Genomic DNA, 13,615 nt, shown 5'->3' on the forward strand with positions numbered 1-13,615 from the left:
AGCTCACCATAGGTGATTATTATGCAATAGCTAGCTATGTCTTTAGCCACCTTTGCTTCCACCTATAATTGTGATCATAGTTTCCCAGAGTAAGGATGAAAGGGTTGTTCGAGTGTCTCGAGTTCCCGCATAATCATGTGGTGAGTTTTTTGAATACTTCCTTGAGGGTTTCAAGGTGAAATTCTTTGTGAAGATCCACGGTGCAGGTGTAGAGTAAAGTGTTGCTATTGACGCGTAGCACTTTGTTCTGCATGATCTGCAGGCATGTAGGGGCTTCGTATCGCCAGATGGGAGCAATGTACATCATCAGATGTCTTATCAGTGTCATGCATATGGACCTTGACACCCTCCTGTGTAGTGTACTTCCCCTGTTGAGCATTGGGTAGAGTTGTTTGAGCCTCCCGTGCCCTCTGTTGGTAACATATTCTCTGTGGTCCCCCCATATAAGTTTCCGGTCCAGCCAGACACTGAGGTATCTGACTCTCTCTTGGAAGCATATTGGGTGTGCATGTATTGTTACCTATCTACAGTGTTGATATCCGTGCAGTAGCTTCGGTCTGCGTGTGAACAGGACAGCTTTGCACTTGTCGATGTTAACTTCTAATACGCCATCATTCCAACCAAGGCTCTGCAGTTCTGATTGCCATCTGTAATCGTGAATTTATGTATGATGGTTTCCAGGCTTGCGCAAGGATGGCTATGTCATTCATGTAGATGGCTAATGTTGTGTTTTGTGTTGCTGGAAAGTCATTAATTTAGAGGTTGAACAAGATGGGCCCCAGAATGCTTCGCTGGGGTACTCCAGCTTGGATAGATACCCCATTGTGTTGATTGTTTGCCCTGCACGTCAGTGCTGAAAAATCAGTTTGTGAGATATGAGTGTATGAGACATAAAAGTCCATTGGGGAAACCAGCATCACTTAGTTGTGCCAAAGACAGTCGAAAGCTTTTTCGATGTCTAGGAATATGGCCCCTGTGGCTTTGTTCGTGTTGTAGCCGTGTGGTATATGTTGAATTGCATGGAGGAATTGTGTTGTTGAGTGGTGATTCCTAAAGCTGACTTGCTCTGATCATAGGGTGTCATTGGTGATGCAGTGTCTAGTGATGTGTTTTAATATTACCTTTGCAGCAATCTTGCTGAACAAGCACATCAGATTGATGGTTCAGTAATTTTGTAGGACGAAGTGGTCTTTCCCTGGCTTCTACGGCTCTGTCCGTGAAATCATGGGGGGCATGGTTTTGAACACCATTGGGACCAGGGGCTTTCCTAGTACTGGTATGCTTGATAGCCCAAGTAATTTCATTTCTACTAGTGTGTCTGATTTCATCATGCGTGGGCTGAGCTACAAGTTGTGTAACCCCCTAGTTCATTTCAAGTGTGAATACTGGGTCTGAAGGAGCCAGATTCGCCATGAAGGACACTGCAAGTGTTTTTGCCTTAACCTCTGCCACCTCTTTGTGGAGTATGCAGGGCCATCTGGTCCTTGTAGAGTAGAAACATAATGTTTCTCCCTGGTGAAGTGTCTGGCTAGCTTCCACACATCAGGACGTGGTATCAAACCCTGTGAGTTTCTGCTACCATTGCTTGTTTCTAAATGTCTGTATTTCCTCTTGCATCACATCCTGGAGGATGTTGTCATGCAATTTACAGAACCCGTGCCTGGTATGCTGCCAGAATCTCCTGAGGTGGTTCCTCATTGAGATAAGGCCCAGGATTTCTTGGGGGCAGGGCTGTCGAGTGGTGTTGTATGTGGAATGGCGTCAGACATTGCACCTTGGACAGCAGTAGTAAGAGGCTCCACTGTATCATCAGTTTGTTGCATGTTGTTAATTTTGTGAGTGTCTGGAATATGGCTATCAAGCGTTTCTTTGAACAGGGTCCAATTCGCGCACTTGTAGTTCAGTATTCCGCATGGTTCTGTGTCCTGCAGTGTTTCTTCCATGTGCAGTATTACAGGCATGTGGTCTGAGTCCAAATCATTTTCAACTGTAAGTTTAAGTGTGCATGTGATGCTCTTGATGAGGGCTATGCCTGAGTTGGGCCTGTGCAGGCACATACATGGGGACGTGCAGCCCAAGTATAATGTAGTTTTGGCCTGGTGTATGTTCGTATAGGTTTTTGCCATTGGAGGTATGTATTCGTGAATTCCAGTTGGGGTGTTTTGCGTTTAAATCTCCAGTGGCAATTACCTGGAGCACTATGTTGAGAACTGTACTGACATCCCGTGTTACCATGTTTTTAGGAAGGTTGTCTAGTGATACCAGTGTAGTGTTAGCTCTTTGAACTTGACCCTGCCTCTAGTCGCTCAAGCGCAGAGAGCTCAATGTTCGTGTGTTCTATGTCTTTGTGTGTCATGATGGCTGTGCTGCCCCCTTCCTGCCGTCCACTCGGTTGGTACGATAGATGCAATAACCTGGGATGTTTAGCTGTTTGTGAGGCATAAGCAGTGTTTCGTTCACAAGGGCGATTTGGATACCCTTTCACTCCATGAACACAACCATTTTGGTTCTTTTGCTTACAATCCCATTGGCATTCCAAAACAGGATCTATGAGTTTGTGTTGGTGTTTGCATTTTGGGGCTGTTGCAGCATGTTATCCATGTGTTGATGTAAACAGTGGCATGATAATAGTTTGCATGTTGGTCCAGTTGAGCAAGGCCAACGAACTGTGTAAAGAGTTGTGAAACACACCCCATAATCTTCATGGCTACTTCGGTGGTCGTGAGTGCGTGGAATAATGTCTCCATTATTCTTCGGAATGTTGACTTAATGTTGGGAGTGTCAGCCTATGGGTTATTGTTTGTGTTGGCAGATGCTAGTACTTTTGTTGGTGTATGGTGTTGTCTGGCTTGTGAGTTAACTGTTTGTGGAGTAGTTGGGGTGCTTGTGTGGTCTCTGTGGTGAATGGGTGCTTTGTACGGGTCGGTGGGTTGATTTCAGAGTTGTGTATGTGCATATAGGTGTCCTGTTGTCTGTGTACTTGTGGTGGTGTGATCATGTCTTCCTTTTCTGGTTGTTTCTCCTCTTCCACCTTCTCTGGTGTTGTGGCTGTCCCTGTCCCTGTGTAGATGCATTTTCTGTAGCTTGTGGTGGGCTGCAATACATTGTCTCAGAAGGGGGGGGGGGTAGTGGTGTTATTTTTGTCTTGTGAAATCAATGCGGGTGTGGCGTTGGGTGTTGTCTGTCTTGTCTATGTGTCTCTTGCTGTGGGTTTTTGTTGTGTGGGTGCACTGCTCTTAGTTTCCTCGCCCTTCCCTGCGCTGCTGGGGTGCCAGCTACCACTCCAGCAAAGAATATGCCACTTCTTACTGGGTGCGGGGGCAGTTTTGGAGCTACAATGGTGATAGTTTTTACGTGTTTAGCTATTTTGTGCCTCAGAGCCTCCTTATAGGCAATGCACTCCGTGCAGTTGGGAGGATGTGCCTCACTACAGTTGGCACGTTTGTGTGGTGCTGTATGGAGGAATTTGCAATGTTGGGTTGTGTGATCACCAACGCATTTGTGGCAGCAGGGAGCGAGACTGCATACCTGTATGTGCAAAGTGCTGGCAGTTGCGGCATTGTTGGGGGGTGCATGGCGTGTTATATACCTCTGCATGTACAACATGTAAAGAAATAATTTCATCTTCATCAGGTTGCGTGATTTTTCCACATCAACCATCTCAACCATGTAGTTGTGCAATGGTCTCTCTGTACTAGACTCAGTCATTTGATTTACATGATTGTGTTCCCAGCCTAGCGCAGTAAGTTCGTCGTGTATTGTTTTGGTTGGGCTTACAGCATTTACCCCGTTGATCACTTACTGCTGTCTTTATTAAGGCGGCTCTGTACATGAATTATTCTGAAAATACCACACACACACACACACACACACACACACACACACACACACACACACACACATATTATATAGTAGATGTATGATACTTATTATGAAACCCAGTTGTAATTTTACAACCAATATAACATCCTTGTTTCCCCTAACTTGATAAGAAACATTCACATAGTAACCTGCTGTGGTCATTGGTAGATAAATGAAAACCAAAAATAAACAAATGATAACAATAATTGAGTTTCAAAAATGGGACACTAGCCACTGCACCTCCATTTCAGCTGAGATTATTGCATATTAAAAGGCCTATAAACCACATCGAAATCTGTGACTGTCATTTTGCCAGAAACGGTGGATCGTCTACAGGTAAGACGAGACATGTGTTCATTTTTTGAGTCCTTTTCCTCTGAGCATGCTTCTGGGAAATCGGATTAAGGCACTTGCCGTGTTCTCCTCACTAGTATCTGCAGCAGCTGGCCAGTGGCCGGGTTTTGCATCTAAGACTCTACATTTAGCAAGCAGCAGAGAGAAGAGAATTAAAGTTCAGTAAGAAGAAATAAACTTTGTTTACCAATGAAAATGTAATTCTTTCAGAAACAGCAAAGTATTTGGTTGATCATGCGAACAGATTGGATATTGTATTGGGAAGAGGTTGGAAAGTGAATATCAGCAAAAGTAAAATGAAGGTAATGGAATACATGATTAAATTAAATCGGATGATGCTGAGGACATTGCATTAGGAAATCGGACACGAAAAGTAATTGAGGAGTTTGCTATTTGGGCAACAAACGATGGCCAAAGGCTCGAGGATATAAAATACAGACTGGCAATGGCAAGAAAAGCATTTCTGGAAAAGAGAAATTTGTTATCATCAAATATAATTTTAAGTCTTAGAAAACTTTTCTCAAGGTATTTGTATGGATTGTAATCTTGTACAGAAATGAAACATGAATGATAGCAGGTCAAACAAGAAGAGATTAGAAAAGTTTGAAATGTTGAAAATTAGATGGGTAGATCAAATAACAAATGAGGTTGTGCTGAATAGAATGGTGTGGGGGGGGGGGGGGGGAGAAATTCATGATACAATTAGAATAAAAGAAGAGAGTGGTTGATAGGACGCATCCTAAGGCATTGAAGACTCACCAGTTTGGTAAAGGAAGGAAGTGTGGGACTAAAAATTGTACAGGGAGGTTAAGTTTTGAATACAGTAAGCAGGTTATAATGGATGTAGGTTGCAGGACGTATGCAGAGATATAGATGCCTGCACTGAGTAGAATAGCATGGAGAGGTGCATCAAACCTCTCTTCAACAAAATGAATGAAAGAAGTTAACATCACAATAGCAGTCACGGGGTGACCGTGATGAACTGGGAACATAATAGTTTCTCAGCCCTTAGCTATGACACACCATTTACTGCAGGATGTCACTTGGTTTTTACCCAACTTGTGTGCATGAATAGCACAAATAGAGTTGTCATTTGGACCTTAGTTATACTACAGAGAAGTAGCTGTAGTCCTGTCCACAAGATTACCTGGTCACTGTAGGTGAAGAGACAGCGGCAGTGTGAACTCTGAAAGCTTTAAATGTATTGTCTGCTCAGGTAAATTATTTTCTGTCTGTATGTGACTGTGTGTTCATCATATACCTTGGCATGTATTCCAGGAGGACTACATACAAAGAATGGTGCAAACATGACTAAGGTTCTGCCATGTTTTGTAACGTTTTAAATTCATGAGAATGATTTCTTTTGGCTTAGGTGATATATAACTGGAACTAAGAATGCTTCATCAAGCTGCAGGTTAATAATTTTTTTTCCTGTTACACAACACCCAGACTCATGTAGCAATTATAGATTGATAATTAGTTCCTAAAAACAGCCTCGTTGTTGCATCATCCACCTTATTTTTGAGATCTGTCAGCCGCCCTGTCTATATTCTCTTTCCTAAACCTGTAATGCACCAGTGGTTCAAGATTTGACTCGATGCAAGAGATCTCAAAGAATGTGTCAAACAGACTCAAGACAGTTTCTAAAGATGATTTGTAAGGCCATGAAACTGAAAAGTTATGATTAGCAGTATTAATTTCATTTGGATCCTATATAGAATATATAAACAGTGAAGAATTATATTGAGGAGCAGGATTCAGATCACCGCCCAGCCATCCAGATTTAAAATTTCTGTTCTTTGCCAAAATAACTAGCAGTGGATGTCCGTGTGGTTCCTTTGGAAAGACCACGACCAAATTCCTGCACCATTCTTGTTCAGTCTGATCGTATGGTATGTCTGTCTATAATAACACTGTGGTCGGTGGGAAGTTATATCCAAATCATCAGGGAAAGAGCATAAAATTATCCCCCTTTTGCTGAAGTTGTTCTGACTGAAAACAGTCCTGTTCTTGTGTTACTTGTTCCTCTCTATACAGCTAAGGAAGACAAAAAAAAATGAAACTACAGTAAATAGCGTGTAGCACAAAATCTCCATGCAGTTTAATTTTTAACATTTTTTGAATTGAGGTTCACCAGAAACTTTATTTATGTATATATGAGTATTTTCTCAAACGAGAAAATTAGACAGTTAGAATGGTAAGAACAGTCTTCAATAAGACTTAGGAATTTATGTTTTTGGAAAACCCAACTTTAAAATCAACTTTACTTTTGTGAGTGTATTAACTTCTACTATTATTATTATTATTATTATTATTATTATTAGTATTATATAATTGTATTGCCTTTGGACCACTTAAGTCATTCATTTGCTGGTCATCTTCTTTCATAAGGGCATGTTTCAGTCCTTCTGAATTGCCTTATATCTTTTCATTCATTGTGATCTTTTCCACCTTTCCTCACCTGTAAATACCCTGTCCACTGTGCGTCATTTGTTTATTTTTGGTTTAAATCTGAAGTCCTTGTTTTTCAGTTTCTTGAAATTTTCTGTTTTGTTTTCAACGTAATCCAGGCTTCCACATCTACATTCATACGTACATAATCCGCAAGCCACCATATTGTACATGGCAGAGGGTATCTTGTACCACTACTAGTCAGTTCCTTTCCTGTTCTGTCTGAAAATGAAATGGAGTGAGGGAAACAACGATTACCTATATGCGTCTGTACAAACCCTAATTTCTCCACTCTCTTCTTTGTGGTGCTTACACAAAATGTAAATTGGTGGTAGTAGATTCGGTGTGCAGTCAGCTTCAAATGACTGTTCTCTAAATTTTCTCAGTAGTGTGCCATGAAAATAATGTCATCTTCCTTCCAGGGATTCCCATTTGAGTTTATGACGCTTTTCTGTAAAACTTACATGTTGATATAATCTACCAATAAAAAATGTAGCAGCTCGACTCTGAATTGCTTCGATGTCTTCCCTTAATCCGACCTGGCTGGAATCCCAAAATCTCCTGCAGTACTCAAGAATGGGTCACACTAGTATTCTGTACATGGTCTTCTTTGTAGATGAATCACATTTTCCTAAAATTTTTGCAATAAACCAAACTCGATAATTCGCCTTCCCTACTACCATGTTTACGTGGTGATTCCGACATCTCGCCAACATATTCAAACTACATACCTGTATCAAGCAGTATGCAACTAGTGCTGTATTCAAACATTACAGGATTGATTTTCCTACTCATCTGCATTAATTTTCATTTTTCTACATTTAGAATAAGCTGTCATTCACAACACCAACTAGAAATCTTGTCTAAGTCATCTTGTATCCTCCTACATTCACCTTCCTGTACACCACAGCATCCTCAACAAACAACTGTAAATTGCTACTCACCTTGTCTGTCAGATCATTAATGTGTATAGAGAATAAGAGCTGTCATATTACCATTCTCGTGGGCACACCTGACTGTACTCTTGTCTCTGATGAACACTCACCATCAAGGACAATATTCTGGGTTCTATTACTTAAGAAGCCTTCAAACCACTCACATATCTGGGAACCTATTCCATATGCTCTTACCTTTTTTAACAGTCTGCAGTAGGGCACCATGTCAAAAGCTTTCCAGAAATGTAGGAATAAGGAATCTACCTGTTGCCCTCCATCCATGGTTTGCAGGGTATCATGTGAGAAGAGGGCAAGTTGATTTTAACATGAATGATGCTTTCTAAATTCATGCTGATGTGTAGACAAAAGCTTTTCCATGTCAAGGAAACTTATTATATTCAAACAGAGAATATGTTCAAGGATTTTGCAGCAAAGCATTGTTAAGGATACTGGACTGCAATTTTGTGGCTCCATTCTTTTATCCTCCTTTTGTATGAGAGTTGCTTGAGCTTTCTGTGAATCCCTTGGGACTTCGCGCTAGGTGAGAGATTCTCGATAAATTCCTGCTAAGTAAGGGGCAAATGAGTATTCTCTGTAAAACCAAATTGGAATTTCATCTGGGCATGGCAACTTGCTTGTTTTTAGTTGCTTCTCTGCACCAGGGTTGCCTGTTACTATGATCTCCATATGGGAGGCTGTACGGTGGTCAAATGATGGTACGTTTGTACAATCCTTCTGCATTATTGACTTCTTAAATGTGAGATTTAAAACTTCAGCTTTCCTTTTACTGTCTTCTATTGCCGCACAAGACTGGTCAGTGAGTGAGTGGATAGAAGCCATTGAACCACTTACTGATTTTACATAGGATCAGAATTTTCTCAGGTTCTTGGCAAGATCCGATGCTAAGGTATGACGGTAGTAGTTGTCATATGCTTTAGCATTGGCCTGTTATCATCTGTGCATTCTTTTTTTAACCAAGAGTGCAACAGTCTCTGCTTCCTCAACAATTTATGAATTTTGTTGTTAAACCACAGTGAGTCTTTCCCATCCTTAATACACATAGTTGGCACATACTTCTCCATTTAAACTTTGCCCATACTGGCTTAGTTCTAATTCTTCCATACCCTCTCCAGTTTCCTTGATCTATCCTACTTGTTTGAGATTCCCAAGTTTCTCCATAATTCGTCTTGTTGATTTGTTTTCTGGTGTCTTCATGATGTGACCAAAGAAGAAAATCCTGTATCTGTAATTGGCTCCATATCACTCTACACCACTTTAGGACTGTTGACATTTTTTAAAAATATCGAGAATCTCATGCGTTGATACTTTAAAAAATATCGTTATCAGTTCTCGATGTATCGAAGGCGGGGGGGGGGGGGGGGGGGGGGGAAGTATCGCTATATCAACAGATAAATATCGACGTACCAGCCTATAAAAATATTGGTTGCACATTATAAGCATACCACTGGTTTTGGAGCTGTATATTTTAATATTGAATTATTATTATATGCTCTGTACATCAACAAGCTAGCAGCCTGTGTATCCCCCTTAGAGCAAGAATTGAAAGGAAAACTATGAACATTCACACTTGGTGATAACCACGTTGCAAACAATGGTAACTGCATGTAAGTGACGTAATAAAAGGTGTCCGATGGGGTCCGTTGTTCAGTTTCATCACATATCGGATTTATCTGGAACACTTCATGTCGACTTCCCTGTTCCCCCCCCCCCCCCCCTTTTTTTTTTTTCCCCCTAGCAGCTCCAGTGACCTAGCAGGTGTAGTGTCAAAATTGCATGGTGAAGCTAAACATTGAAGTTGAGGTTGGGAGCGCTGAGTGCTAATTACGTCAACATTTCCCCTCATATGTCTCTGTCCGCCACAGAGACCAAACATGTAGTTTAGATATTGTTCATCACTTACAGCAACTGTTTTGAAAGAATGCTGATGTGAAGAAATAGCACACTAGTTGCAGTAAAAATGGTTTTTTGACACAACTGGTGTGCTATTTCTTCACATCAAAAATCTTGTTATTCTGTTCACACCACCAGCGCAATTGGATTTCTTGTTTTTTGCCACCTATACTTGTTTCACACAGTCAAAGAGAAAGACTGGAAATGATAAAAGCTCAAAAATAAGTAAAACTCCTTCACACCGTGAAAGTAAAATCATGTTCTACTCTAGTTTCGAAAGAACAACTTCAAATATTTACCAAAAATTGTGAAAAAATGTATTATAAAATAAAAATATTCGCTCTTGATATTGTCATTTTGATACCGATATATCGGGGGAAAAGCTATTGCCAATATACATAGATATTTTTGGAAAAAATATTGTTATTTCAATATTTTATCGGCAGCCCTACACCACTTCATTTGGCACTGTTCTCCATTGTCTTCCTAATACTTTGTATTTATTCATGTCCTAGCTATTTTCTCCTTCTATAATTTTGTAAATTCTCTTTTTCTGAGCGACTTAAACATTTATGTTATCTCATACCTTTTTCTGCCTGGTTATTTATTTTGTGGTTCTCAGAGAGAGAGAGAGAGAGAGAGAGAGAGAGAGAGAGAGAGAGAGAGACTGACTCTGAAAATATTTAATTTTTGTATTTCATTAGTTTTTAATATATTCTGTGTTGAACTAGGCTGTTTCAGAGTATGTATTTGTTTCAATTACAGCTTCAAAAACCAAGTACTAGATGAGAGGATACAACCATTATGTAAGCAACTAGTTATAAACAATCCACGCTCTGGCAATGTAGGTTCCTTGCTCCACGTGTTCCTGAGCCGATCAAGTGAGCTCCTGGCATCTACACAGACTGAAAAGTAAGTAGATAATGACATGTACAAAAAAATCTTATGACTGATCTGTACTACTATTTGTCAATAAGAAAAACTATATTCTGTGATGTAATTTGTCACAGTGGTGCATAGTAAAAGGGAAAATTATAAAGCATGAAATCTAAACATTTGAACATCGGTGCATATCAGGAGAGGTATTAATGTAAGTCGGTGCAGTTTTTGTGTTTGATTTGTTGTTGGTGGTGGTGGTGTTGCTGATGTTTTTTCATTCCGGAGACTGGTTTGATGCAGCTCTCGACAGTAGTCAAATCTGTGCAAGCTTCATCATCTCTGAAAAACTGCCGCAACCTTAGTCCATTTGAACCTGCTTACTGTGTTCATGCCTAGTTCTCCCTAGTTACAATTCTTAGCCCTCACACTTCCCTCCATTATCAATACCAAGGCTACAGTCTATTGTGCTCACATAGGTAACATTTCAGTGGCGCCAGTTGAGTCGATCAGTAGATCGGGTTTCACTAGGCATGGCCTGCACATCAATAGGTATGGAAAGGGGAGGCTGGCAAAGCTTACAGGTGACAGTGTAGTGAGTGGTGGTGGGATCACTCATGGAAAAATTCCTGTAGTAGTTGGTTTTAGAGGTGCACATTTTTTAGATTGAAGTCAGCTGAAGGTATACTTGCTTAAAGGAAGTCTCTCTAATTAAGGGATCACCTTCAGAGGACGTCATGTTTCCAAGTAGAGAAAGAATTAGCATATTTCATCAAAATATAAGGGGTATTAGAGATAAAGTTAATGAACTGCTTATAGATGTTGACTCTGAAATTATTGGTATATCGGAGCACCACTTAAATAATTTGACAATTCAGAGGCTTCCTTTACCAGGATACAGATTAGCTGGCTGTTTTTCAAGGAGTTCCTTGCAGAGTGAGGGAGTGGCCATGTACGTAAAAAGCAGTATTCCATTTGAGTCCATAGACGTATCACAACACTGCACTGAACAGATATTTGAATGTTGTGCAGATGCAGTTGAATTTACTGAAACTAAACTTCTAATTGTTGTTGTTTATAGGCCCCCTAACTGTGACTTAAGAGCATTTCTGCTCAAGATAGAGAGGGTTCTTGATTCACATTGTAGGAAGTACCAGAAATTAGTTAAATGTGGTGACTTCAATACAAATTTTGTGTATGATGGTGCAAGAAACAGGATGTTGGTAGATCTCTTAAATTCATATGATCTGATGCAGACTGTGTTTTTTCCAGCTAGGGTGCAGGAGAACAGTAGCACAGTTACAGACAATTTTTTATTCATTCTTCATTACTAGATGGGCATTTTGTTAGTAAAAGGGTGAATGGCATTTCAGACCATGATGCACAAATTTTAACACTAAACGGCTTTTGTACTCAAACAAATGTCATATAATTACAAACTATGTAGGAAAGTTAATCCAACAGCAATTGACAGTTTTTTAAATCTCGCCAAGGAACAATAGTGGCAGGATGTTTATAGTGCCGATAACATAGACGATAAATGTAATTCTTTCCTTAACACATTTCTCATGTTCTTTGAGAGTTGCTTACCATTAGAAGGCTCTAAACGGGGAACTGGCAGTTAAAGGCAGCCTGGGTGGCTGACTAGTGGCATAAGGATATCATGTAGAACAAAGTGGCAATTATATCAAAATGTAAGAAGTAGTCACAATCAAGCCACAGTAGCCCATTACAAACAGTATTGTAAGATGCTTAAAAATGTTATTAGGAAGGCAAAGACTATGTGGTACACAAATAAAATAGCTAATTCAAAGGATAAATTAGAACCATATGGTCAGTTGTGAAGGAAGTGTCTGGTCAGCAACACAAGGTTGACAATATAGTGTCAGTTGTAGTAAAAATATTTCTGTTACTGATAAATCAGATATATGTACAGTATTTAACATCATTTTCTTGAGCATTTGCTGGTGAATTAAATAAAAATTTAGTCTCTACAGGGAATCGTATAATTCCTTTCCGAGATTGATGTCTGAAATACTTCTCTGTGATACAGACAAGGGGGGACATTGAGTAAATAACTAAACCACTGAACACTAAGGACTCTCATGGATATGATGGAGTGCCTAGCAGAATATTAAAGTACTGTTCTGCACACGTTAGCCCTGTACTTAGCCATATTTGTAATTTTCCTTTAGGAATGGTCAGTTTCCTGAGTGTTTAAAGTACTCAGTAGTAAAGCTGCTTTATAAAAAGGGAGAAAGTGATAATGTAGACAATTTTAGATCTGATTCTATGCCATCAGTGTTTGCTAAAGTTATTGAAAAGGCTGTGTATGTAATGATAATTGATCATTTAATATCACACAATTTACTATCAAATGTATATTTTGTCTTTAGAAGTTAACAACTGAAAATGCTATATTCTCTTTTCTGTATGAGGTACTGGATGGGTTAAACAAAAGATTTTGAACACTAGGCATATTTTTTGATTTAACTGAGGTGTTTGATTGTGTTGATTACAAAATATTGCTTCAGAAGTTGAACCATTACGGAATACCGGAAGCGGCTCACAATTGGTTCACCTCTCACTTTACCAACAGACAGCAAAAGGTCATTATTCACAGTGTTGAGAATGGTTGTGATGCGGGCTCTGAGTGGGGTACGGTCAAGTAGGGGGTACCCCAGGGATCATATTTATATAAATGATATGCCCTCTAGTATTACGGGTAACTCTAAAATATTTCTGTTTGCTGATGACACTAGCTAGGTAGTAAAGGATGTTGTGTGTAACATTGGCTCGGTTTCAAATAGTGCAGTTCATGACATAAGGTCATGTGTTGTAGGAAATAAACTAACGCTAAATCACAATAAGACTCAGTTTTTAAAGTTTCTAACACACAATTCAACAAAAGCTGATGTTTTAATTTCACAGAATGGACATATGTTTAATGAACTGAACAGTTCAAATTTCTAGGTGTTCAGATATATAGTAAACTGTCATGGAAAGCCTACTTTCAGGATTTTGTTCAAAGACTTAATGCTACCATTTTTACTGTTCGAGCAGTGTCTGAAGTAAGTGATTGTTTGACACAAAAATTAGTCTACTTTCCTTATTTTTGTTCACTTATGTCATATGGTATTATATTTTGGTGTAACTCTTCCCATTCTAAAAGAATATTTTTGGCTCAGAAACAGGTGGTTCGGGCAATAAGTGGTGTAAGTTCGCGA

The 13,615-nt window shown here is 39.7% G+C and overlaps 1 protein-coding gene across 2 annotated transcripts in view; it reads left to right on the forward strand.

Moving 5' to 3' along the window:
* The window catches only part of LOC126248130 (dymeclin), a 161,233-nt gene that overhangs the window by 30,732 nt on the left and 116,886 nt on the right, over window positions 1–13,615 (forward strand). For both annotated transcript variants that reach the window (XM_049948817.1, XM_049948818.1), the window contains exon 2: window positions 10,278–10,424. In XM_049948817.1, coding sequence (XP_049804774.1) covers window positions 10,278–10,424 — 147 coding nt within the window. The remainder of the gene's footprint in view (window positions 1–10,277; window positions 10,425–13,615) is intronic.

This window comes from Schistocerca nitens, chromosome 3 (genome assembly GCF_023898315.1).
Source record: "Schistocerca nitens isolate TAMUIC-IGC-003100 chromosome 3, iqSchNite1.1, whole genome shotgun sequence".
Taxonomy (NCBI): domain Eukaryota; kingdom Metazoa; phylum Arthropoda; class Insecta; order Orthoptera; family Acrididae; genus Schistocerca; species Schistocerca nitens.